Source organism: Lissotriton helveticus, chromosome 10 (assembly GCF_964261635.1).
Source record: "Lissotriton helveticus chromosome 10, aLisHel1.1, whole genome shotgun sequence".
In the NCBI taxonomy this organism is placed as follows: Eukaryota; Metazoa; Chordata; class Amphibia; order Caudata; family Salamandridae; genus Lissotriton; species Lissotriton helveticus.
This window is the reverse complement of record NC_136071.1, coordinates 973085151-973113145: the sequence shown is the minus strand read 5'-3', so window position 1 is coordinate 973113145 and position 27995 is coordinate 973085151. Positions and strand designations below refer to the sequence as shown.

Here is a 27995-nt window from a genome sequence, read left to right as displayed (position 1 = left end):
TTATCTTTCTGGTAAGTCACTTCCCCACTGTTACTTACACGCAATCACTGTTTTCCGCTGCCATAGAACCAAACGGATAACGGTCTTCTAAGCAAGCTTTTTTGTAGTTGAGTAAACTGATTGCCGCCACGATATTTCTTTGTTTGGAAACAAAGCAATGGGAGCACACAGAAGACTGTTTTTCGTGCATCAAATAACTTCCAAATGTTAGGTGATGGAAAATATATTCCGAGTTTTACCAATTTGAATCAGATTCCAAGGGGCCCCCTGGGGGAAGGGAGGAGGGTCCAGACCTGACAACGGGTAGCAACTGATTCACACACAGCTTGAAGGCATGCAAATAAAAGGTAGAACTAAATACAGCCATTTGTTTACGTTTTGCTGTTTTGTAAAAGCTGAGCGTGGTAGGTGAAAAACAAGCAAACAGAGCTGCCCGGCTCTACCCCGCTCCCTGCAACAAAACTTGATCAGTTGTGGAAAGTGCTCAAAACAGTGGTGATTGAAAGCCCGACGCAGTATAAAAATACTGTCTAACAGAAAGTAGTAGCATCTGAGCGGTGTCCATGGCACTTTATTTGTAAATGTAAAATGCTCATGATTAAAATTGTGTAATTGCGCCTGAAATAGCATAAACCCAACTAGATAGTGCGACGTCACATAATATACCCCCCAATTGTTTATAGTCTGTAATACCTACAAAGACTGCCGCTCCGAGGATTATAAATTTAAATTGAAAGCGTTTGCTGGCAGCGGGCGGAAGCTATTTGAGGCAGCCTGCTCTATTTTCGCCCTGCCTGCTGTGGATTCGTAGCAGTGGGAAGAGTTAGAAGAGACTGTGGGCGCCTTGCTCGGGTTTTGTGGCAGTGGGGAGAGGTGGAAGAGGCTGCGGGCGCCATGCAGAAGGAAGCCGTTTTAGGCAAACTGCTCTGTTTGCGCCACGCCTGCCTGTTGGGAAAAGACGGACGGCACCGTGCGTAAATAAAGGTGCACATGCTGTGTGATGAAGCGCGGTGCTTGTAACTGAACACTATAAAATAAACAGCAAGGAACCATAAAGCAATACAGCTAAACAAGACAAAACAACACCAGGTCCAACAATAAAGACTACAGACTCGGAATCACTCTACCTTTCAAAAAAGATATGAACTGCTGTGCGGCGTGATGGTGCAGTTAGACCCCGGGGCAGGTGAAAAGTTATCGCAGTACGGCTATTGCTGCCTCAGGGTCTGTGCTCTCAAGGCAGCAGTTACTGTAAGGAGCACAGGGCACCTCCATGATTGTTACTATAGAGGCACTACAGTTGAAGATATTAAGGATGGGAGAGCGTTAGCAAGCATAGGAACTACCGCTCTTCCAACTTCAAAAGTCATCGCAAACACCAAAGAAAAAAAATCCATTCTGGTCGGGGAAGTGGGAGAGCACTGCTCCGTTATCGAGAGGGGGAACCGAAGTGTTGGTAAGTGAAAGTAAACACTGTTTCGTTTATAAACGCCTGGAGTCAAAACAGTTTAAGGGAACCATCCCTATTCTCGCACGAGCCACAGTTTTGAGCATTTATCACAGCCCCAAACACTCGGGAATTAGTCATCATTCTAATTAAAAACAACCTGTCGCCATTGCGCAAAGGCAACTGCTCATTTATATTTTCATCGCGCTTTCACTTTACAAAATCTGCTGCTGCCCCACTCAGCTCTTGTGGGGTGGTGTGGCAGCTATTGTTACAGTGAAAGCGCAATGCAAATATCAACAAGCGACTGCCTTTGCCAAAGCCGAATGAACAAAAAATAGTGCTTCGTGTTTACCGACTAATGAAGGAGACAGTGTAACGCCGCAGTCCTGGTGGGCGGTCACAAAAGGAGACAGGGCGGTAACAAGGAAGGACTAAGAAGCCTCATTATCAATCGGAAGCGCCTTGAGACCCTCCGGGTGAGTAGTGCGCGGTATAAATGCCTATGATTGATTGATTGATTTACCAAGGATAATGCCACCAGCCATTGAAAAATAGGGGCGGGGCTTCCACTCCACTTCTAAAACATATCCTACTACTGCATGTCTCGCATGTACTAGCTGCTCATTGCAATGCTAGGCTCGACCTAAAAAGTCCTTAGCAGGCCACTACTTCAGTCCCTCAGAGCCCGGTCATGCCTCCTCATCGCCGCAGGCTTCACTTGCTTTTATTCTCGCCGCTGCGGCCTTCGCGGGCCCGCGGTGTCACCTTTGGTGCGGTGGGTCCGTGATAGGCTTTGCGCCCAGGACGCCTCGGCAGCGTCGCGCCACCTCGGAGGCTGACAGTGCCCCAGGGACAGCTTTGATAGCAAGCTTAGAGGCGGCTGGCCGACGGAAAGAAGGGGATGGATGCAGAACTCTGCTAAAGAGCGACCAACCACCATGAATGCTCTCCGAGCCACGCCCTGCGTTTGCCTCTTTTAATAGTGCGTGCCAAGTGCAATATTTTCTTTTTTTGCCAAAACCTCTCAAAAATTCTACTTGTGCAACCAGCCACTCTGTGAATAGCAGGCTGCCACATTTTACAAAGAAAATACAAACACTATTGTATTTTTTGAGGGGGGACATAATGCTCACAGGATTCTCTTTACATCACTCTATGCTCCTCAATTTGTAGAAGCGATTGTATGGAAATAGCAGCCGTAGTGAAAATGTATGTTCAGCTGATAGCAGGTTCAAACAGTAATTTCTCAAAAGTTTTATTTAAAGAAGTGTATGACCAATATGTACCGACAAACCTCAATATAAGGTTTCTTCTGTGAAGTATAAAGTCAAATGAAACACAGAATTGAACATGTTTCCCCTATCAGCTTGAGAAATCAAATATGAAATTGTCTCTTTTATGTACCCCAGTGAAAAGATGTCAGACTCAAATTCCTCCTAGTCTAGACCTGAGCGTCTGGTCGAATGTGCCCTCTTTAAGGTTTTTTTAGGTCTCGCCTGGTGTTAGCAGTGTGCATGCGCTGCTCTCGCCATGCGAGAGCCTGTTGGAATCAATACGGATTCCAGATGTGCACGCGGACGGACAGAAGAAGTGCACGTGGGGACTGGATGCTTTACTCGCGGCTTAAGACGGACGCACTATTTTTCACACTGGCTGCCCTTTCGCTTGTTCCTTCTTGTTGCATTTGCCTTATGTTGTACTGGTATGTCTCAAAACACTATTTCAAACTACTGCAGCGGATAGGGGTGGCCGCCGCTAAGAGTGGGTACTGCTATACAATCTATGCACAGTGTGTAATCTGCAGCTCATATGCCTTGACCGGAAAATGCTACTTACCAGAGTATGCATCTGTTTTTGGCATGTAGAGCTGCAGAGTTACACACGCCCACCCGCCTCCCCGGCTACCCCTATCTGTTCCAGTATTATCTTAATTAGATACAGCTTACATGGACATCCTTCCTTTTCTTGCAAAGCTCCATCATTTCCCTAATGGCGAAAAACAATCTGAGGATGGAGCCGATGCCCATGCGCAATATGGTCCATAGGAGTAGTCGCCTATCTCATGACTTCCAAAGAACTTTTCAGGACAAAAACAAACTGCAAACATCTGGGCCCAACACTAGGTGGCGATCTATGAACAGTGTGTAACTCTGCAGCTCTACATGCCAAGAACAGATGCATACTGGTAAGTAGCATTTTCCTTGTGTATATCTTCAGACAGGGGCTGAAAGTTTATCAGGTTTACTTATATCCTCAGAGCGCTTTACGGTATATGCGTGTATTAAAGATGTCATGAGCTGAGTTCTTCCTATGAGCCACACTGGCTGCTGCGGTGTGTCATTGTGATTTTCGTGTCAAGTGTTTTTTAAACCACGTACTTTTAAATTGTTCTTGTCACTTGTAATTCGTGCGCTGGTTCCCCGTTCCACCGCAGCGATACATGCTGTTTGTTGTGGAGGGAGAATAGAGTGCTCTACACTTCCTGGTGGTGCCATTGGTTGGCGGCCATCTTTGCAGGGTGACGCTCCAGTCTTTTCTCGAGCCCTGACTACTTAAGACCCACAGCGCCGACGCACACAATCTAAATTGAAACCTCGATTATTTCTGCGCTAGCGCTTGGGTGTAAACATTGTGATTTTCGTTGCAAGTGTTTTTTAAACCACATACTTTTAAATTGTTCTTGTCACTTGTAATTCGTGCGCTGACTCCCCGTTCCACCGCAGCGATTCATGCTGTTTGTTGTGGAGAGAGAAAAGAGCGCTCTACACTTCCTGGTGGTGCCATTAGTTGGCGGCCATCTTTGCAGGGTGACGCTCCAGTCTTTTCACGACCCCAATCTATTAAAACCTCCTGTTTTTATCGCGCAGCGGGAGCGCCGTAGACGCGCCGAAGAGGCGCCTAAGAGAAGCCAGTCTGCGCCAGTCCGCGTCCAACCGCTCCCAGATCCCATGATCTCCGGCAATATAGTTGGTAATTCAGTTACCTATGATTCCTCATCCTTGCATAAACTAAGAACAGTTATTAACCCTAAATGTCTGCACTCTACTTGCCCTTTGGGTATTAAGGCCAGTTGTAAGTTTTGTAAGTGGGAACTACCATTTAAAAACATAGGGAGACATTCCAATTATTGCACTTGGAAGATGCTCCTTCTCAATTGTAGATCGATGCCCAAACGCTACACTGAGCTGGCCCTCCTAATAGAAGACCACAAGCCCGATGTACCCTTTCTAACAGAGACTTGGCTCCATCTGGAAGCTGATCCTACCACAGAATGGGCTATCCCACAAGGCTACACTATAAAGAGATCTGACCGAAGCACGGGTAGAGGAGGAGGCCTAGCTATTATCTATAAAGAGCAGTACACATGTCGTATCACCCCCTCCATTACGCCAGTCTGTGAGAATTTGCTGTTCTCACTAGAATTATCTTCCACCAACACTTTTACAGGCCTCCTGGTCTATCGACCACCCGGAACGCTGGGTCAGTTTGTCTCGAACATGGCTGACCTTGTCGCCAATTTGGTGCTTACGTCTGCAAACTTCACCGTGCAGGGCGACCTAAATCTGCATTTAGATGATCCGCTGGACTCTGCAGCGAACAGTCTTCGACTGAGCTTTCAAGCAGTTGATCTGACCCAAAGGGGATTTCTTCCAACACATACTAAAGGTCATCTTTTGGATAATGTCTATAGTAACCTTGACAATCTAAACACAGAGTCACCTGTGCCACTGCCCTGGACCGACCATTATCTAATACCCTTTACCTGGACAACAAGAAACTCCCCTCCTGTGCAAGAACCTAAAAAACAATGGGGTAGGAAATGGTCCAGACTTCCCTCTTCCAAATGGGAATCTGTGCTTGCTCAACTCAAACCCTCGAAAGTCTCTAATCCCAATATAGCCAGCACCAACTTTGATAACTGGATTAATAACTCCCTTGACCTAGTCCTCCCGAAGGAACCCCTGCATTCTATAAAAAGGCAAAAAGTAGCCCCTTGGTATACTCCCAGATTAAGGGACATGAAACAATCATGCCGCAAATTGGAAAGAATCTGGAGACACGACCGCTCACAACTCAAGAAGGAAGATCACAGAGCCGCAATTAGGCTCTATAAAAAGGAAATGAAGTCAGCTCAAGCCCAGTTTTACGAAACTAAAATCAACCTGGCCGCAAATGCCCCTAAAGAAATTTTTAGAATAGCTAAATCATTGATCTCCCCTCCCCTTGAGCGAATGTCGCCAGATGGGGCATTAGCCCGTTGCAATAATCTAGCTACCTTTTTCTTCCAGAAGATCCAGAACATCTATTCTTCTTTTATTGCTGACAGAATTGAATCTGATGATGCCACAATACCGAGCTCCAATACACTAGCCCCCTGTATACTGGAAAAATTCACCCTCTTAGATCCTGTCTCTCTAGATAAAATAAGTTCTAAAGTTACTTCAGGATCCCCTAGTGACCTAGCACCCCCACAGTCCCTTACCTTGGTTATTGATGCTATCCGTCCAGTTATTCTTGATGTTCTTAACAGCTCAATTATCTCGAGCACAGTTCCGACATCCTGGAAATGTGCAATGGTCAAGGCTCTTTTAAAAAAAAAAACACTCTAGACCAAAGTAACTTAGCTAATTTCCGCCCCATCTCCCTTTTACCCTGGATGAGTAAACTGCTAGAAAAGCACATTAATAACATTTTAGTAGATTATCTAGAATCTAACAATCTGCTGTGTGCCTCCCAGACGGGATTCCGTCCCCAACATGGGACTGAGACAGCCTTGCAAGCAGTGACCGAAGAAACAAGAACTGTGCTAGACAGGGGAGGGAAAGCAGCCATCATATTATTAGATCTCAGCGCCGCGTTCGACACGGTTAACCATGCCACTTTATTACATCGTCTTAACGGCATGGGAGTGTCGGGCGCGGCCCTGGCATGGCTCACCTCCTTCCTGGACGAGTGCTTTTTCCAGGTGTTTGAGGGGGAGGTTGTATCAATGCAAGCAGCCACTCAGTTGTGGGGTTCCTCAAGGCTCCGCCTTGAGCCCCACACTTTTTAATGTCTACATGAGGCCCCTAGCGGAGATAGTCCACCCGTTTGGTGTGCGTATTGTCACCTACGCAGACAACACTCAGCTGGTGGTCTCATTGAACCACGATGAGGGGTCGTCTAGCACTCTGAGCCCATGTTTAGAGGCGGTGGCTAGATGGATAAAATCCTCCTGCCTCAGACTAAATGTGGAGAAGACAGAGGTTATGCTACTGGACAACCCTTCACCTACCACTCTGGCCTCCATTTGGCCTACGAGTCCGGGCCCTCCTCCTTCCCCCAAACCTCAGATAAAAAGCCTGGGAGTCTGACTTGACAAATCGCTGGACTTCACTTTCCAGGCCACCAAAACTGCATCTACCTGTTTTGGGCTAATGAGAATGCTCCGGAAAGTGCTCCCTTTGCTTCCGTTCCAGGCGAGGAGAATCATGGTCCAGGCCCTGATACTCTCTCGCCTGGATTACGGTAATGCTTTCTATCTGGGAGCACCGGTGGCAGTGATCAACAAACTCCAGGTCACCCAAAACTGCGCAGCCCGACTGCTCTTTCATATCCCACGCTGGCAATCGGCCAAACATGCCGTAAGGAAGCTACATTGGCTTCCTGTGGCAGCTAGGGTACAATATAAAGCCATGTGCCTTGTCCAAAAAGCTATTCAAAGAACAGGTCCAGCTATAATGTATCCTTTAGCCACTCCCTACCTTCCCCTCAGAGCTCTCCGCTCCAGTTCGTTGCACCTGGCCACCACGACTAAGATAAACAGAGCTCGTTGGGGCGGTCGTTCATTCTCGCACAATGCTGCGAGAATATGGAATTCCCTCCCGCCTGTCCTTAGAGAGAACAACAACCGGTTGGCATTTAGGAAGTCCTTAAAAACTCACTTGTTTGGAAGAGCCTGTTAACACCCCAACCTGCTCGCCTTTGGATTTCAGTTAAAGCGCTGCGAGGCCTCAGGGTAGTGTACGTGCTATATAAATATAATTTTTCATTTCATTTAAAGATGTCATGAGCTGAGTTCTTCCTATGAGCCACACTGGCTGCTGCGGGGTGTCAGAGGCACTATCAGCATGTATAGCTGTGGTAATGGGGTTTGTCATGGAATTAGATAGGCTGCGAGTCAAAACTGTATCTCCCCCTCGGCAAGACTCTAAAATAGCATGAGACAGAACTGAGGACAAGAGCGGCGTCTCATGGGAACAGGGTGCAACCACTTATGCTCTAAAGGGCAATGACGTGGCCAGCCACTTGGGGCTGCTTTGAGACCGTGGTCACCTCGAAGGCACGGAGACACTGAAGCTAGGTCACAACATTAGGAACTCCGCCCTCACTTCCGAGAATCACAGAGTTTGCAATTCATAAAGAATATCACGTCCCGCTTGTTTTCACAAAACATGACGTTCTCTATTTTTTAATCGCGGGCCTCTAATCCTTCTCACAACATATTGAAGCCCTGGGCCATCAACCTTACAAATATTACTATAAACACAGCTAGTCATACTGTCCAAATGCTATTCGGCGCCATTTTATTTATTTATTTTGTGTCAAGTTTTATAACATCCAACATAAAATACATCTAAAGGAAATGAGATGTGAGCAATAGGTTTACCCCAAGCCCAGCAAAGCAAAAAACGTGCGTGATGACCTCTTCAACACTCATGACATTGTTCTGATCAATGGCAACACAAGAACCTGGTTACACATCTGCTACAGGTGAGTGACTGACAGATTTGTTTGCAGCGGGAAGCACCAATGACATACCGGAATTGTTGCGCAGTGCAGAGCGAAAGAGACTCGCATCAGTGTGGCATTTATTTATTAATTTTGATTTTTTAAGGAGTTTAGTAACACACTAACATGTCTCCTTGGATGCTGGAAACAGTCCAGCTAGAAGTCAAGCCAGGCTCCAGGAAAAAGAATGAATCGGAGTGAGGCGAGTTAGAGGAAAAGAATGAAGAGCTGAATATCCTTGTTTTTGCTGCTTCTTTCTCGCCTCCCGGCCGATCTGTCTTTTAAGTTGAGGGAATGCCACGTGACCCCAACCATTCAGGCTGCTTAGAAATAATATTACCTTTACTCACAAGCGTTCCCCGTTTCAGAGTTTTTTAGATAAATACTAGGGCAGGGACTGGAAACACATATTTACATGAAGCGTAGTTGTAAAGTGTCACCAACACGTACCAAAATGGGTTCACTACGCACCCTTAAAAAAGAAATGTGAACCGCCCAAGTAAATAACTAAACTTCATGGATTGGCCGCATGTGCACAAAAATCCGTATTCACACATATTTTCATTTTTTTCGAAATGTGTTACCACATACTTGATGGAGAATAACTGTGGTTCTAGATAGCAGGCATTCCTTTAATTGCATTGTATGATCGACTGAATAGTTTCTCATCTTTTAAAACCTTCTAGTGAGTGAGTACCTGCCTACGCCTTATAATGAGGACTCCTTTTCAGTGTAATGCAACTTTAATGACCTCGAAATACATTACGGCATCAAAAGACATATCTGCGTGCATTTTCCCACACGTATTTACTGCACCGTTATTTTAATAATAGTTAACACAATTCGTCATGTAAACACGGACGTGTTAAGGAGAACACAAAGGACTTATTCTAGCGTACACATATGAATGAAAGACAGGCATGCAGTCGTGCCAAAACTATTCCCCAGTCAACCCGGTCACATTAGATAGGATCTGCAAACAGCAAAGGTCACTGGTGCACTGGGTCATGGCAACAGAGCCAGCATCGCCTATTGGACGCGGAGTGGTGCTGCCATTTAGATGAAGGTTTCTTCATGAACAAAATATAAAATATACGATGTGCCCATGCAAACTGAAATTGTTTTGTGTATTGGCGTGGGTACCGGCACTGCGCCTGCTTTTCATTCATAGGATGCATGTCCGACTCCCTGGACTGTTTTGTGAAGTTCTTTACTCAATTTTTTAAAAAACTTTTTGGAGAAAAACCTTTTGGAGATTTTCCCCTGACACAGAAGCCACAAGCGCAGGTATGACTAAGATTGCTGAAATTGTGAGATGGTATAACCACAAAGACAGCAGCTATTAATTTAGACGTTATTGATTTATAACTCGGAAATATTGGTGCTTTCATAATAAAAATAAAGCAATGGTTAATAGGCAAGAATATTAATGCAGTTTGCTTTTGAACGAACTGGGGTGTCAGTGGGGTTGTCGCTCTTAGCCTCAACATTGCAAGCACTACATACACCCTGTGCCATCTTGGCCTCTGCTGCGTCCCTGAGAGACATCTGGTTTTGACTATTTCGCCTGTGTCACATGTTTCCATTTATGCTTCGCAGCAAACATGAGCCCGCTGACCCCCACGGTGTACTGTAACTCCCACCACAACAAGAAACAAGCATTGAAAATGCAATAGGTCTCGCCTTTGTTTAAGTTAAAGCCATTTGCTTTTCTAATGGTATTGTATAGCAAAGCAAATGGCTTTAACTTAATGAAAGGCGAGACCTATTGCATTTTTAATGCTTGTTTATCTCTGTCTGCAGCAGGAGAATTCTTTCATGCATGCTATTCTCAACTGTGTGCGTCATCAAGGATAGCAGTGAGGTGCTAGACGATTCGTCATGCCTCTTCCCCAGTTCACTCTGGTAACACTAAGTTGCAGGCAGAGGTGCCTTTATTTTGAGTCTGTGCGAGTTGTGCAAAGCACTTTTTTCTGGTTCTAGTACCAAAGGCTACAAATGCGTTGCCTTCACGGACAATCATTAGTACTGTTTGTTGTTAAGTTGTTCCTGGACTGGAAGCAAGCCTCAGCGGTCAATGGGACACTGTTGGATACTCACACCCCCACTTCAGATCTTGAAGGAGCAGGCTATCGGGGGAAGAAGCCATAGTTTGTCCCTTCATAATAGCGCAAGAGGTACACTGAGATATTAAATGTATTATTGACTCTCTCAAGATGTGTATTTTTGTGAGGTATGGGCGCCTGTGCATGATCTGTAGAAAAACCTCATATGTTTTTCTCTGGGTGTAATTGATTTAATAATAAAGTATGTAGCACAAAATAATTTAAAATGTGACTGAAGTAAAAGTTGTGCCTGCAAAGAATCAAGATAAGGCGATAAGGTATTTCTTTTTTTTTCTTTTTTTAAATTTCTGCATTAATTTTGTTCTTTGGAAGGTACAGACCATGTTAATATACAATACATTTCTCTCACATGACAACTGATACCATGAACATTCCAATTGTGAACTCAGGATTATATCTTTTTTCGCTCCTCGAGAGCGGTGTGCCACTTTAAACAAGGATTTGGTGTGCAGTAAACGACCTTTAACTAAACCCCTCCCCGATCTCCCCCCCCCCCATCACCCAAAGTAATTAATTTTTTATTCCAAATAAATGAGCCCATGTCCTGTAGGTCCTCTCACCTACAGTCCCCAACTTCAACTGGAATTGGCAACCATGGAGAGGGAATGCAGAACATGGAGCTCAGCACAAATATAAACAATACATGTAATGTTACAAGGTAACTGAACAGACATGTTGAAGTGTGAAGGAACGAGATGGCAGACTAACATTTTATCACTACAGTTCCGTACTGTAAGAGGTTTTATTACCCAATTTAACGTTACTCAATTTACCTAACTCGGAAAGTTAGAAAGCTGGGTCTGAGTTTTCAGGATTCGAACTGTGACACGCAGTTTACCACATGTATCAGCAGTGGTTTTCAACTCAATGAACCATTGCATGAGCTTACAGATTGATTTTTTTGGGAACTTGATACGAAGCATTTAATACTTCCCAACAGACAATATTTTCCCACCTTAGTCTTACAGCTTTGAGTTGCCTGGCAGGTTACATGCAATTATTTGCTGCATGTGCATAACTCACTGAGCTACTTTACCATGGTTGAGGCTTGTGAACCACAAATGAAAATATGAACTAAACCCCCTAACCTACCGAGCTATATTACATAGAATGCAAATATGTGATTTTAACTCTTAAAGCTAAGTTAGTAGCCTGAAATTAGAATACAGCTATGTCCCACAAGTGCATTAACCACTTTCCTGAGATTTAACTGATACATAAAGAAGTTGGTAGCAGTTGCCTTAACCTCCTAAACTATGTTATCACATTGCCAATTGATGCATTTTAAGGAAGACAGATAGGTTTTTACAAAGATTCTTCTACATCCTGTACTTACACTTATCTCTTAGTATGCTTTGAAAAAATGCAGAGACTTTGGCCGTAAGTAGAAGGAAGGAGAGTACCCAAGAGCGCACATTTAAGGAGCTCTGTTGCCCTGAGTTTAATATTGAATTTGAATATGAACATGATTTGAAGAAGCAATTCAAAGAGGACCATTTATAAAAGGATCACTCCTACGCAACAATCACCCACACTTATGGGTGTATTTTAGTATAACATTGTGACCCCCGCACAACTTTGTAGCCATGCTCTCACAGTTTCAGCTTTTTAGGTTTTGACTAGCGATGCATGCGTACGAAGTACGCATGCGCTAGCAAAATCTAATGATATCCTCTAATCCTCTATGTGGGGTCGGGTATCCGCCCCCTCCTCCCATTGGCTAGCTCCATAAATGGAGGCTAGCCATTGGGAGCCGGATCTGTCCGTCAAAGGCCGGACCAGATTCGGGGGCGTTCCCGAGAATTTTTCCCTTTCTGCTCACGTCATGTAGACGTGTTCACTCGGTGGGCGGGGCGTTTTTGCGGGCTCGTCGAGGTTTGTTTCGCCGGCCGAGGAAGTCCAGGTGAGTCTTCCCTTTCCTGTCCCCCCCTCCCGCTGTTGGTTCGTTTCCCGCCCCCCCCCGTCAGTGTGTGGCCGTTCCCGCCCCCCTCCCGCTCTCCCGTCAGTGTGTGGCCGTTCCCGCCCCCCTCCCGCTCTCCCGTGGCCGTTCCCGCCCCCCTCCCGCTCTCCCGTGGCCGTTCCCGCCCCCCTCCCGCTCTCCCGTCATCTGCCAGTTAAAAAAATTATTTTGTTCCAGGTCCCGGTCCCGCTCCCCCCCCCCCTCCGCCCGCAGCTCCTTCCGTCCTGCTCTTCCCCCCTCCCTCCGCCCGCAGTCCTTCTTCGTCCCGGTCCCGCTCCATACACCCTGATTGGCAGACAGATGAACTGGGCTCACTGGCCCAAAAACTGGGCCACCCTAACACCCGCACCACTGCTCCGTGGCGGCACATCTCACTTCACACCCCCGACACCAAACCAAGCAGCTGCGCAACTTACACTCCAGCAGGGTATGCCAACTCCTGCCCGGACTCGTCCAACTCAATAACATCGACAAACGGCGCCGCGGCACCGCCAGGTTCAGTCCGTAGACTAAGACACGACAACCGAAAGAGGACAAGATTCGGTACTGCACAAAACACTTAAATACATCAATCAATGTGCCGACGTGGGCCTCCGGAAACTTAAATGTCACTCACAAAACCTTATTTTTGACGATTTTCTATTGGAATATATGTTTTCTTCATTTTTTCCACGTCCGCAAAGTCAGACGAGGGATCAAGGGAATGCCTGTCTGTTGCCTTTTTGGTGGATTTCACTCCTCTATAGTCAAGCGTCAGATCGTATTACACTCTGCATACCTACTGACGTTTTACTCTTCTTTCTTGACAAAGGGCAGCGGCTTTAGCATCTTTTAAAACAAGAATTGGCAAAGCCAATGTGTCCCGTCTTTCAGAAACATTACCCGACCTTTTGACTATGCCACGCTTGTTACCGATGCTGTTCTGCATCTGGAAAATGCAAACAATGTTTCTTTTCTGATGCAAAACAGTAACAGGCAAAAAATAAAAAAAAATAGCACAGGACACAAACGCGTCACCACACAATTGTTTGGCTTGTGTTTTTGTGAACCCCAAAAGTGAGCCAAAATCCCCAAAATAATATGTTAGCACATTGTTGCCATATTCATATTAGATCATATTGGGCAGAGAAACCGAAGTTCATAACCCAGTTTCTGTAAATATCACTCATTGTGTGATACTGTGCAATTGGGCTAATTTTTCTGGATTCATTTCTAGTATATTATGAGAATAGGTCACTTTCAGAAACAGAGAAGGCACCAGCATTGAAAGATGTACTGAAACCAGACATTCACTTTGTGTAACTTATTTTTATTAATAAAGTCAAGAACTAGAATATTATAGGCAGGGCTACTGGAATTATGTATTTAGGTGGCAGCCGCATTTTTCACATAATTATGGATTTGCCACAGTTGCCACACAATCCATCCTCGGGGCTGTCAAGGTCTTACCCTGGGCTTGACTTCTATGTATTAAGAAGGAAGATAAGTGCCTGGCAAAAGGTTTATTTTGCCAGGCCATAGTGGCAGTTTAGAAACTGCACACACAGGTTGCTCACATTGTCCTTCTTCTGTCTCCATGGAGCTTAGAGTGCTAAAGGTCACGTCAGTGAGTCGACTGATACAACGTGCGCCCTTCTTCAGCTGCATTGGTGTACAGTCTCAGAGCACAATGTTCCTAAATGTGTACTCTGTAACCTCCCTCCCCACGGTGCCAGTAAAAATCTCATACACCTGGCAGCACGCCCGTAGTATCTGAAGCTTCACCACATATACCCGTCACACCTGTCACACTTCCAAGAAAGTGATCTCATGCTATCTGCCGGGCTGCGTCAACACCTCATGGTTTCACTTTCATTGAGTGACGCCGTTCCGAGTTGCTCACACCATCGTTACAGATCGAAGGGCTTTTACCCTCGTGTAGCCTTAAACCCCCCTCTTTCCAGAGATCTAGACACAGGGAATGTCGGTGCTGAAGTCCTCCATCCCGGCTCCTGAGCGCCCGTCTCTCTTCAGACATGTCCGCTACGAGAATCTGCTGGCCGGCCTCAGCGGGGGCTTGGTGTCCACACTGGTACTGCACCCCTTGGACCTCGTCAAGATCCACTTTGCAGGTAACCTCTCTTACCTATCCCTCTTTCACCAATCTCAATCCTCTAGTTTATTTTATGTGACGTTCCTGGTTGAGCGCCCATGCTCACCATCCATTCTTGACGGAGTATGCCTCAACGGTGCCCTGTAAGAACTGTAGAGGTTTACTGTTGTGATGTTTGTGGCGCTACAATAGTAGGGGAAAAATGTAATTCAGAACATATTTCAAGCTTGTAGGATTGGAAACGTTTTTGTCAGATAAGGAAGATCAAAAAGAGTTGTTACTGAACGCCAGAGATGGTGTCAATCGCTTTAAAATTTTGAGAGTCTGGGTGGAGGGCTTGTGGATGGAAGAGAGTAGTGGAATGAATGAGGGGAAACGAGGCAGAGATCAAACTGGGTGGTTTACATTAGCAGGTAGAGGTAGTGCACTTTGGGGATAGAGGAACTAAAGTATAAAGGCAGCTACATAGTACCGACTTGTGTGGGGGGACTCTGTGTGTGAGGGCTCTGTGTGGGTGTGTGGGGGGGCTCTGTGTGGGTGTGTGTGTGGGGGGCTCTGTGGGTGTGGGTGTGTGTGGCATTTGCGAGAGATTAAGCTATTGGCATTGTAAATGACAATGCAATTTATTTATCGTTTTCAAAAAGAAAACATAAATAAAAAAATTGTCATTTACAATGCCAATAGCTCTAACTTTTCCAAAGGCAAAACCGTTGCATTGTAAATGCTTGTTTAATATTGTGATGAGTAAAGTGTTCCTGTTCTTATTCGCAGAATAGGAGAAGTAAAAAAAGACTTCGGGTATAAACACGTGAATTCTCACAATCCTTTGCTAAGTTTCTTTATTGTTTTAAGAGAATGAATAAGAAGTGTTACCGTATGAAATTAAAATGTGGAAAACTTCTGTTTTTAAATGATTTCTGATTTTTTCTCCCGCTTGTGCAGAGAAAGATCAGAGGATGACAGGAGATTTGAGCACAAGCATTTTTATTTTCTATTATTTTTGTATTGAATTTTATTCATGCAGTTATCGATACAGCCGAGATACATGAATACATATTCAGTGCGAACACATCTCAAAACAATACAACTCGTTTTTACAACTTGCAGTCCATATCTGTCTAAATCATACAGTACATCCAATACATCTTACATCCCATATCCATCCCCAACAGGTCTATGGAGGTTCCATCTTCGTGAGCAAGTCTTAGTACTTTGCACAAATAACAGCCACAGGTTCAGTCCTTAGTCCTCTAGAGAACATCAGGATTCCCCATAAGAGTGTTTGTTACAGGGCTCCAGATATTTTTCGGCCTAGATGCCATTGGTAACTCCTAAGCATGTGTATCCAGCTGCCCTTTACAATACACTAGATCCTTAAACCACATCTTCACAGTTGGTACTGTCTCCCTCCTGTGTTTTGCCACCAGTCTCTTGGCCAGTAACAATGCGATAGCAATGAATATACGAAAACTAGGTTTTATTGCTTTCAGCAGGCCCAGTAAACACACCTGTGCGTTCACACCACCTTCTCAATAGTCATCTGTGATATGAGTTGCGCTACTTTACCCCAATATGCATACACATCCCTACATCCCCAGGCCAAGCGCAGGAAATCGGCATTCTCCATCCCGTAGCGCCCACAGCAAGAGTCCTCTCGTAACCCATACCAATGCAAACATGCTGGTGTGTAGTATATTTGCTGCAAATTCTTAAAATGTATTATCCTCAAATTACAGTTTGTCATAAGGCGCCGTGTTCACATACAGCATTAAACCCAGTCGTCCCATACCATTGGTTCATCCAATATAGCATTCCATTTTTCAAACGCATCCGACGTCATCATCGGATTCTCCATAAGGGAGGCAGTGTATAATCTAGTTATCAAGCCTTTCCTGTCTATTGTGGAAAGGAGCATCTACAGCGCCCTCAGTGATTGTGCCTCACCAGGATACTCTGGGTAAAGCGCACGGTCTGCAGCCTCAATTGGACATACACGAATCCCAGCATAGCCGTATATTGTATGTTTGCAGTAAGGGTAGCTAGAGTTACAAATCTCCCATTCGGTAATAAATTGCCTAGTGTGGCAATTCCAGCTTTCTTTAAAGAGTCCAGTGGCGTCCGCTCTTGAGCGACAGAGATGCCAGGATGCGTGTCTAGCAACATCGCTGGCGCATACAGATAATCCCACCCCCTCTCACTCGCAATTCCTTCCATGCCTTATTTGTACAGGTTACCGTATTGATAACCATCCTGGAGTTTAGGGGTCGCTCGCAAAGCACTGCCGCCGATAGTGGGATCAGGTGGACATTATCCGATTCCACAGCCAGATGTGCTAAGAATTTTTGCGGGTGGCGCCTATAATGTGCAAAATATGCCTGCGCACAGAGATAATATAGACGCATGTCCGGCGCCTCAACGCCACCCTGCCCAAAAGGCAGCGTCAGTGTTTCCCAACTACATCGCAAATTCTTGCCTGCTCATACTAGTGTCGTCAAACACGCCTGAAGTGTTTTTAAAAAAGGCTTTGGTCAGCACTATAGGAATATTTGTGAACAGATGCAAGAATCTAGGCAAGATAGACATTTTGATTACAGCGATACGGTCATGTGACGGGGTGAATCGATCCAAGCCAGATGAAGACAGAAATTCAACCCTCTCCTCTCTCTCTATACAGCCAGCAGAGACCTGGAATAGAGCAACATCAAGTGTGTTCGCGCCAGATGAGGAAAGCGAGCACTGGTTCTTTAACTGGGCCGAGTTTGGACCCAGCCCCAGCCCCTTTTGTGACGTGACGCTCCAGGAAGGAGAAATTCCCGGAACGAATGAGAAGCCGGTGTGTTCTACACCTGGAGACGGAGTATCGAGTGAAGAGGAGAAAGCGGCGAGAGTCCAAGGAGAGAGCGGAGAACGAGAGCGAGCGGACGCCATCGGGAAACCGGCAAAGCCACGAGGCCAACGTCAAAGCAAATCCCCGAGCCACGCTTCAAGGGAAGCGTGGCTTAGCCAGGTACGATCAAGGATCACGGCGTGGGCGGGAAGGAAGGGTCCAAACCCACCTTGATTCACCCGTCCGGCATTCCCTCTCACCCCCTACCCGGAGCACCAACGGCACCTCGCAACCCATTCTTTAAAGACTGAGCACCGTGTGTCTCCTCACCCCCTACCCTTGCTCGTTGTATATAGAACACCCGTTTGAAACGGTTCTATATTTTTTTTCCCTTCCGTTACGTATCCCGACTTATTGGAGGAACGAGTCAACCTGGAGTGGAGAAGAAGGAGCCTGGAGAGGCGTATAATTCGTACCTCCCCGGATAAGAAGGACCGCGAAACCCCTCTCCCTTACTATAGAAGTACTTTACGAAAACGGAGGGTGCTAAAATCAATTAAACCCACTCTCTGCCCTATACGTGTTCCTGTGAGTTTCTCCGACCGGTCACAAGTGGTGGAGAATGCGGGCACGCCGATAGCCATCTGTAATACCAAGATGGAAGACCTGCTACAGCACCTTGTGAAAGGATAAGAGCAATTAGGATAGGCAGTGGAGCAGCAGCTCAATTCAGCCCGAGCAGACCGAGACTTTTCAGAGCACAGTATCCGCGCAAATAGAGGGGTTGCAGAAGTTAATGACTGAATCAGCAGTTAACCCACCTACTAGGGAATCCTGACCTCCTCCCACACCCTCAGGGATTTCCCTACAAAAGTATTCGGCAGGAGAAGACCCCGATGCTTTCCTGTTAAATTTTGAAAGAGCCGCCCTAGCATGCGAATGGCCATTGGAGAAGTGGCCTTTCTTTTTGGCTCCCCTATTAACAGGGGAAGCCCAGGCGGCATACCAGGTTGCTAATGCCACGGGTAACGCCCCATATGCAAGCATTAAACCTATCATATTAGATCACTTAGGTCTTGACGCAGAGGCCCACCGGGTGCGCTTTAGAAAAGAGAGGGGTGCCACAGGAGAGAATCCGAAGACCCTATTCTTCCGGTTAAAAGCAGCCGCAGATAAATGGCTTACGCCCTCAATCAGTTCGAAGGTGGAAATCATGGACAAAATTTACTTGGAGCAATATCTAGAAGCCCTGCCCTACGTGACCCAGAAATGGTTGCGGCAACATTCCAACCTAACGACCGCCCAAGCAATGGACATGGCTTCAACCTTTTCAAGGGCACAACCTCGATTACACCCCTGGGAGCTAGAAAAGACCAACAAACCACCTATTAAGGGGGAGAAAAAACCTAGACCGACTCTAGAGACTTTTTTGCCTCACCCCCATAAACCTGATATTCCTAGTTTTAAGGGCCCGCAATGCTTTGAGTGTGGGGCCTGGGGACATATTGCAAGACTGTGTGCCCAAAGAAAAGTCCCGAAGAACCCATGGAAGTGGGATATCTGCCGAAGACGGTTTTCTATTCTGCTGAGCTTGGAGGAGCATATCACGTAAGAATAAGAGTGAATGGGAAACCAATCAAGGCCCTGTTAGATTCGGGATGTAAACAGTCTGTAATCCAAGGGATTTTTGTGCAGTCCAAACAGGTGATACCCCAAAGGTTAGTGTACATTAAGTGTGTTCATGGAGACATAAAAGGTTACCCCCTGGCAAACATACCCCTAGAGCTAACAGACGGAAAGACGCAGGAGGTCAAGGTGGGGGTTTTGGAGACACTACCTGAAGAGATCATCATAGGGACAGATAACCTCCACTTTCTTGACATGTTCTCTAGAACGATAAAACTCTTATCAGACAAAGACCGATCCAGTGTCCCCGCTTTTGCGTCACCGGAGCCCTGGGCCTCCGATAGGAGTTTCAAGTTCGCGCAAGCGAACAACGCCACCTTATTCAACGCTTGGGAACAGGCACATTACACCCAAGACAACCCCGAACTCAAGTTTCCACGCTTCAATATTAAGGAAGGGCTCCTATATCGGCAGGGCACACAAGAAGACCCCCTACAGTTGTTGGTCCCGTCCTCCTTCAGAGAACAGATATTGTTTTATTCACATACACACCTCTTAGCGGGGCACGTAGGGAGCGAAAAAACTACACAAAACGTGTTGCGACGCTTTTACTGGCCTGGGGTTTACCAGGAGATAAAGAACACTGTCAGGTCTGTGAGATATGTCAAAAGAAGAATTCTTACCGACCGGCAGCCGTACCTTTACAAACCCTCCCCATTATAGGAACCCCTTTTGAAAGAGCGGGGATGGATCTAATAGGACCCCTACCAAAGAGCCGGAGGGGAAACTTGTATGCCACCAGATTTCCCGAGGCTTTTCCCCTGAAAACCCCTACCTCCAAGGTGATAGCAGAGAAGTTTATTGAACTCTTTTCACGAGTAGGCTTCCCACAAGAGATCCTAACGGATCAAGGCACTCCATTTGTGTCCAGATTGATGCGTGAGGTATGCAGACTATTAGACCTCCAGCAAATTAAGACGTCGGTCCACCACCCCCAAACAGACGGGCTGGTGGAGCGTTACAATGGAACCCTTAAGTCTACGCTCAAGAAAATGCTTTCGGTAAACCGAAGAGACTGTGACCTCATACTCCCGTTGGCTTTGTACGTGATAAGACAACAGACTCAAAGTAGCTTGGGGTGTTCCTCATTTGAAATGTTATATGGACGCCAGCCTAGATCACTGCTCGCGATGACCAAGGAAGCCTGGGAGGCGGAGAATCAAGGGAAAGAACGAAGCATCCTAGAATACAGCCACTCCCTTAAAAATAACTTGAGTAAAATCGGAGAATTGGCCTATTCCAACCTGGAGAAGAGCCAAAGGAAGCAAAAGACATGTTATGATAAAGGAAAAAATGGAGAAAACTAGCAGTCGGCGACTGGACTCTCGTTTTATTACCGTCTTCTACGAAACGATTCCAGTCAGAATGGATGGGACCATATAAAGTGGTTGATACCATTGGAAAAACGAGCTACAGAGTTCAGGTATCCGCGAGAAAAACACAAATCTTTCACATTAATCTCCTTAAGAAGTGGATAGGGCCTCCCCCGAAGGACAACAATCTCACCTTACCTGCAGGGTCCCCTTCGTCCTCACCATAGAAGACCTAGTGGTTGACGAAGACCTTAGGGACTTGGAGCGAGACAGCCTGCAACAGGTATTAAAACCCTTTTCTCCCCTCTTCTCTGATTTACCCGGAAAGACTTCCCTGACAGAACATCAGATTGAAACAAAACCCGGTGCCATTGTTAAATAAAGACCTTACAGGATTCCGGCGGCAAAAAGATTGGCTGTACAGAACGAAGTACAAGTGATGTTACGCTTAGGTGTCATCAGGCCCTCACGAAGCGAGTGGTTATCACCTATAGTAATGGTGCCAAAGCCCGACGGTAGTACCCAATTTTGTATGGATTTTCGCGCCTTAAACTGCATTTCTTCTTTCGATGCTTATCCGATACCCCGGATGGACGAGTTAATAGAGAAACTAGGAGACGCACAATACATAAGCACATTGGACTTGACCAAAGGATATTGGCAAGTACCGTTAAGAGAAGGGGATCGGAAGAAGACTGCATTCGCAACCCCTGACGGACTTTACGAATTTAATGTCCTACCCTTCGGTCTTCATGGAGCCCCTGCGACATTTCAACGCCTCATGAATGAAGTATTGAGAGACCATCAAGCGTATAGTTCTGCATACCTCGACGACATTATTATATTTAGCCCGTCCTGGGAACAACATTTAAAACATTTGGAAATCATTTTGGGAAGTCTACATACAGCCGGCTTACATGTGAATTTGAAAAAATCCAGGATCGGGTTCCAGAAAGTAAAATATCTGGGATACGTCCTCGGACATGGAATGATAGAACCCCAAATAGAAAAGGTCAGGGCAATAGCAGACACCCCCTTCCCTACTACTAAAAAAGAGATGAGAGCCTTCCTTGGGCTGATTGGGTACTATCGCAGGTTCATTCCGTCTTTCTCCGAGATAGCAGGCCCCCTCACAGAAACCCTAAAACAAGGTTTCAAACCCATTCTGTACAAAAGTCCAACCCTAGAGATGTGGAACGCGTTTAATGCGCTGAAAAAAGTCATTACCACCAGTCCCGTGTTGTCTTCACCTAATTTTTCCAAACCCTTCATCATCCACACAGATGCCTCTGATTATGGGGTGGGAGCTGTTCTATCTCAAATATCCTCTGATGGAGTAGAGCACCCCATCCTCTATATCAGCAGAAAACTGTTTCCACTGGAAATAAAATATCCGACCATAGAAAAGGAGTGTCTCGCCGTAAAGTGGGCTGTGGACAAATTCCGGTATTATCTCGAGGGCCACCCATTCACTCTTTACACTGACCATGCTCCGCTTTAGTGGATGAGCCGCAATGCTTCACAGAATCCTAGAGTAATGAGGTGGTTTTTGTCCTTGCAACCATTCTTGTTTAAAGTCTGTCACCGCAAAGGAACAGAAAATGGTAATACAGACTACCTTAACCGTTTTCCTCTCCTGTATCGGGAGAATCCAGGGGGGGTGGTATGTGACGGGGTGAATCGATCCAAGCCAGATGAAGACAGGAATTCAACCCTCTCCTCTCTCTCTATACAGCAAGAAGAGACCTGGAATAGAGCAACATCAAGTGTGTTCGCGCCAGATGAGGAAAGCGAGCACTGGTTCTTTAACTGGGCCGAGTTTGGACCCAGCCCCACCCCCTTTTGTGACGTGACGCTCCAGGAAGGAGAAATTCCCGGAACGAATGAGAAGCCGGTGTGTTCTACACCTGGAGACGGAGTATCGAGTGAAGAGGAGAAAGCGGCGAGAGTCCAAGGAGAGAGCGGAGAACGAGAGCGAGCGGACGCCATCGGGAAACCGGCAAAGCCACGAGGCCAACGTCAAGGCGAATCCCCGAGCCACGCTTCAAGGGAAGTGTGGCTTAGCCAGGTACGATCAAGGATCACGGCGTGGGCAGGAAGGAAGGGTCCAAACCCACCTTGATTCACCCGTCCGGCATTCCCTCTCACCCCCTACCTGGAGCACATACGGCACCTCCCGACCCATTCTTTAAAAACTGAGCACCGTGTGTCTCCTCACCCCCTACCCTTGCACGTTTTATATAGAACACCCGTTTGAAACTGGTCTATATTTTTTTCCTTCCTTTACGTATCCCAACTTATTGGAGGAACGAGTCAACCTGGAGTGGAGAAGAAGGAGCCCGGAGAGACGTATAATTCGTACCTCCCCGGATAAGAAGGACCGAGAAATCCCTCTCCCTTACTATAGAAGTACTTTACGAAAACGGAGGGTGCTAAAATCAATACAACCCTCTCTCAGCCTTATATGTGTTCCCGTGAGTTTCTCTGACCGGTCACAGGTCAGCAAGCAAAAGTGGTAGGTGCATCCACCCAGACACCTGACCCGTTAACACCGCAATCGCCCTCCCATAGTTTATCTGTATCACTACCTCCGGATACCTATTTACCCAAAGCCCCGGATATTTAACAGCTTCTGTTGCCCACTTCAGCGGGAATTCCAATTCACACTCCGTCGTACCCTGGGTTAGCTGCAATATCACTGATTTATCCCAGTTGATGTGGAGGCCCAAATACCCACCAAATTTCACATATTCACGAAGCAATGGGTCGAGATGTACTTCTGATTCTCGCACATACAATAGCATATAGTCTGCATACAAAGATATGGCGACTGGACGCTGTCAGAACCCCAACACCGCCTGTTTATGTAACTTCCTAATTTTACACGCCTGGGGCTCAAGCACCAGGGAGAAGAGCATGGGCGACAGCGGGCACCCCTGCCGCATCCCTCTACAAATATTAATAGGGTCAGACACAAACTTATAGACTCTGATTCTCCCCGTCGGCTCTGCATATAGCAGACGTATCCATTTCACAAATGGAGGGGGGATGAGCACAAGCATAAGCCTCTTTCACTGCCCAGCCCTGTGTGATCATCAGGTGTTAGGTAGTGCATGTGAGGAGTTGTGAGTGCTTATCATTATGGTCTGGCTTGACAGCACAGCTGTCACAGGACAATTATGTGAGCATGACTATAGAGGGGCTTTGGCTCAACCCACATATTGGGAGCCAGGATTACTTGTTTTGATTGGGCAAACATTGTGTGCACCCACAAAAAATGCTTGCCCTTCACAGCTGTGATTATTTGGTTTAACAAGCTTCCTGAGCTTGAACTTTCAGGGGCACACATTTGCTATTAAAGTGTTTTAGATAATTAGATCATTTCTATTATTTTTCTGAGGCAGCAGCACAGTTGGAAAGAGGGCAGTCATTATCGTACTTTGATTTTAAGGTCTGGCTTGTCAGTTCAATTGCCACATGACCGTTTAACTCCTTCCATGCTCATGACGAGCCCAGCTCGTCATGAGTCACAATGGAGTTGTGCTCATAACGAGCTGGGCTCATCATAACGGCCGCGGCCCGCCCACGCCAGATTGATTCCCCTCCTGTGCGGGAGAATTAATCAGTGGGCGGGGTTGTGACGAGCACAGCTCCACTATGACTCATGACGAGCTGGGCTCGTCCCGAGCACCGCGGCGCCGTGGGCCCCCACCCTCTCTCCCCCCGCACCGTGGGGGAATTACCCCCGCAGCGAAGGGGTTAACCTACACCAATATTATTCTACAGTTCTTTGCTTCCACACAAATACATATTATTCCAATGATATTTACTTGAAATGCTTCGCATTTCCACACAACAATTCTTTAAAGCCACATCCATTGGCATTGCCAATGTCTGTTCCTGTAAGTGGGGAAACTGCTTAACCCTGAGCACTAGTAGCACATCTTGTGTCTACTGAAAAGTAATGTGATCACCCATTAATGTGCCCTAAGCAGCAGAGAACTTTATAAACCAACATTGTGTGCCTGCAGGCTCTAGCCTCTTAAAGCTAATAGCTGCCTTTTGTTTTCTGAGTATTTGTGATCGTGCTTTGAAGCAGTCTGCAGCATGAAGAGAAATGCTGCACAGGGGCCCTAGTGTGCACCATGAAGGCAATACACGTCCGGGCACCCTGCTGGGCATCAGCTGTGCTATATGAATACTTTATATGTTTATTTGTTAATTTTAATAACTCAGAAAGAATAAATATTCATATTTAATGTCTTGATAAAGGTGATTCCATTATAACCACTTGGGATGGCCGAAACATTTGTTTGACGAGAGCTTGTTGATCACAAATTTTGATTCATAATTACACACTTAAACAGTATTATATGATAAGACAGACACAACTTGTATGTAGAAGAGAAAACTGTTCTTGTTTGTCATGGCAGTCTGTGTGGAGCAAAAGTGTTGGACAAGTGAGTGATATTGCATTACTCTGGAGCGAAACAATATTCGTTTACATCAACTGTGTATATGAATCAATCGCTGTTGGCTTTGTTTTTTAAATAAAAAAAGATAATCATGTTTTACTGGTATGAACTCTCTTTTGATTAATCAGTGTGTGTTGGTCCTTTTATTATGGGAAAAATAGATTACTTGTAATGTGGAAAAGTATGACATAATAAGGTTGAATGACTAAGGCTGCACATGTAGAACATCCCAAAAACTCCTTTGTTTGTTTTCCTAAGGAGAAAAGAAGCGTTGCTCACTATATTATGCAATACGAGTAGTTAGGAAAGACCTCAGTGTCATGGGAGACTTCTCAAACATATGCCAAGCAGCTCTCGCATGCAGCTTGTACTTGGTTTACTTGGTTTCAGTTCTGGTGTCGGGGAGGAACTGGGAATGCCCAGGCAAGTTTTGTCAGCCCATCCCCGATATGGTGCATAGTGATAGAGCTCAGCGGGTGTACCTGACTACTACAAGGGAGATCAGGGGGTTCCGCCCCCCCCCCCCCCCCAGAAAATTTGGGAAAAAAAGTGGCCAAAATATGCATCTTACAACCCGTTTTTCACTATATTTTCAACTGGACCAAGACGTCTTTTTGGTCATAGCGCGCTCTATAAAACCCAAATAACATAACTGTATTAGTTTTTAAAGCATTGTAAATGAGGACCTTACAGTGCACCCGGATACGGCGATCTTTATTGGGCCTCTTCAATGGTTCCTTTACTATCACCCTCCAACAAAGTGCCTCTTATTTCTCCATAGCCCCTCTCTATAATGTATTTCATTGTTTAATAGCGCCTCACATACAAGTGTAGAGTGTCAGATCATTTTGCTTCACAAACACATAGAGAGACATTAAATCGTACTTGTGTAAATCAGTGTGTTGAAAATCTTACAAACAACAAAGGGGACTACACAGTGTAGGATTAACATGTCATCCATACTGATGGGCATTTTCTAAGAGTGCTTGGTCTGGGGAAGCACAAACTCAGGATTGATAACGTAACGCAGTAGTTACGATTGACTTTACTAGCAAAATTAGAATAATGAAAGACTGGGACAAAAAAACATAACTTTCTTACCTAGATTAAGATTAAAATGTATGAACTGAACAATAACGAGGATTTCTGTGACAAAAGCAGTAACCCCATGAACTATGCAAATAAAATACTGTTCTGTAATCTGCATAGTACCGCCTCTTTGCAGCAGGCGTATCAACCCTCTGCACTACCTAAGATGAGTCAAAACTGCCACTAGACACAACTCTGATCTCACTCCAGCAGGTACATTAAACATCAGAGTTATCTTTGCACTTTTATTGTTGCCTGAAAAATGTTGGATATACAAGGAACTCTGCAGTGCTTTTAAAACTACTACAAAACCTGTCCCCAGTAACAAAAACGGCCCCCCATCCATCCAGCCTCACAGAGAAACGTTTGATGCCCCGTACGGCCAGTCCGGCCTTGTCTGGTGTCTTAGCCTATTTTTTACCCAAACTTGCACAGATATGTGACAACGTTTTTGGTTTATATCCCAAAGTATACTCTAGTGCTGGGAATATGGTACAGTTCTGAAATCTGTGTAATGTGGAGGAAGTCATTTGCACTGTGAAAGCACTATTCATTAGTAAAATAATCTTTACAATTGCATGTCTTTTTACATTCTACAACTTCCCAGCCAGGTCTGCTGATGAGCACCGTCTTTATACACTATCTGCTTGCAGTACTCCACTGAGGTACCAATGTTCTGATGTTATTTTTCAGACCTCCAGTTGAAGCCTTATCACAAGCCCTTGCAACACATTCGTGACTGGCCTCAAATAGTCACTGAACTCACCAATCTGGATTCACAGAGAGAAACACCACAGCTTTTCCTGAGACGAGATGTGAGACTTCCATTGGATGTTGAGAAAAAGGTTAGAAACATGTTCTTTAAATTGCCAGGGAATTTTGAGCAAAAATGAAAGTTCTGTTTTTATCTGTGTAGGTTATGTCCCTACTGCTTACCATTGACAGTACTCAGCACAGTGACTGCACCAGTTGTTGGGGATTTATTTAATACTCTTTATTTTTTTTTTAGGTAAGATATGGTTTCAACACATGAACTTTCTCAGTGTATCTCTCAGTATTGTTTTGAAATCAGTGTTGCCTTTTTTTATATCCTATCCTCAAGAGGCTACGTTTTTGATTAATTGACTGTTGACATCATTGGTAGAAGCTTGTGCAAGCAACAACATATTTTTACATTTTTATTTTAAGATCGCATTTGCATTATTATACTGCTACAAAAAGCTTCCATGTCATCTTTTGCTGTGAAAAAAAACGTTCTGTTCGAGGCATATGAGCTGCAGATTACACACTGTGCATTAGATCGCCACCTAGTGTTGGGCCCGGATGTTTGCAGTTGTTTTTGTCCTAAAAAGTCTTTGGCAGTCACGGGATAGGTGACTCCTCCTTTGGACAATAGTGCGCATGGGCATCGGCTCCATCCTTGGATTGTTTTTTCCACCATCAGGCTCGGATGTGTTTCCTGCGCTCCGGTTTGGAACCGATTTTCCTTCGGTGCGCAATCCTCACCCAGTTCGACGGTATTGTCTCCATCGCGTTTCCAATCGACGCGACTCTTCACGACTTCAAAGTCTTCGATTCCGGTCGTCGACAAAGGCCTACGGGCCTATCTGGGCCTTACTCTCTGGCTCATGGAAAGGACGCCATTTAAGAAGTGTCCTCAATGTGGGTCGAAGTTTCCCCACACCGATCTACATGAGGTGTGCAACCTTTGCCTCTCACCGGAGCATGAGGCCAGAGACTGTTCCGCTTGTGCCTCCTTCCGCTCCAAAAAGAATATTCGGGGCCGACGAGTTCGAAGAACCATGGCTCACTCGTCTTCTGCGATCCCGGATGACATTTTCCAAGAATGCGTCGATGTGCCAGAGCAACAGCAAGAACAAGGCATCGACAGCGACTCCGAGGCCGACGACTCAGACATCGAGGACATCACTCCGGCACAGAGGGTCGTAAGTTCACACGTCGACCCCAACCCCTCCTCGACACCCTCGAAAAAGGCTTCGGTCACACCGTCACCTTCGGGCCCGGGTGCACACTGAGAGACTGCTTCACATGCCCCGCTTTCGGGCAAAGAAGCCTAATAAGCCTGTAGGCTCGAGTCAGCCTATCCCCGGTGCCGGTACGCTACCGGCACCGAAAAAGAAGCCATCTTCTTCCACCTCCACGCCAGCTGCTTCCACATCTAACCACTCGGCGCCGAAGACTGACA

General features: G+C 45.9%; 1 protein-coding gene across 1 annotated transcript in view; it reads left to right on the top strand.

The window, feature by feature from the left end:
• The window catches only part of KRIT1 (KRIT1 ankyrin repeat containing), a 333886-nt gene that overhangs the window by 212403 nt on the left and 93488 nt on the right, over window positions 1-27995 (top strand). Inside the window, exon 12 of the mRNA XM_078663641.1 lies at window positions 26483-26634. Coding sequence (XP_078519767.1) covers window positions 26483-26634 — 152 coding nt within the window. The remainder of the gene's footprint in view (window positions 1-26482; window positions 26635-27995) is intronic.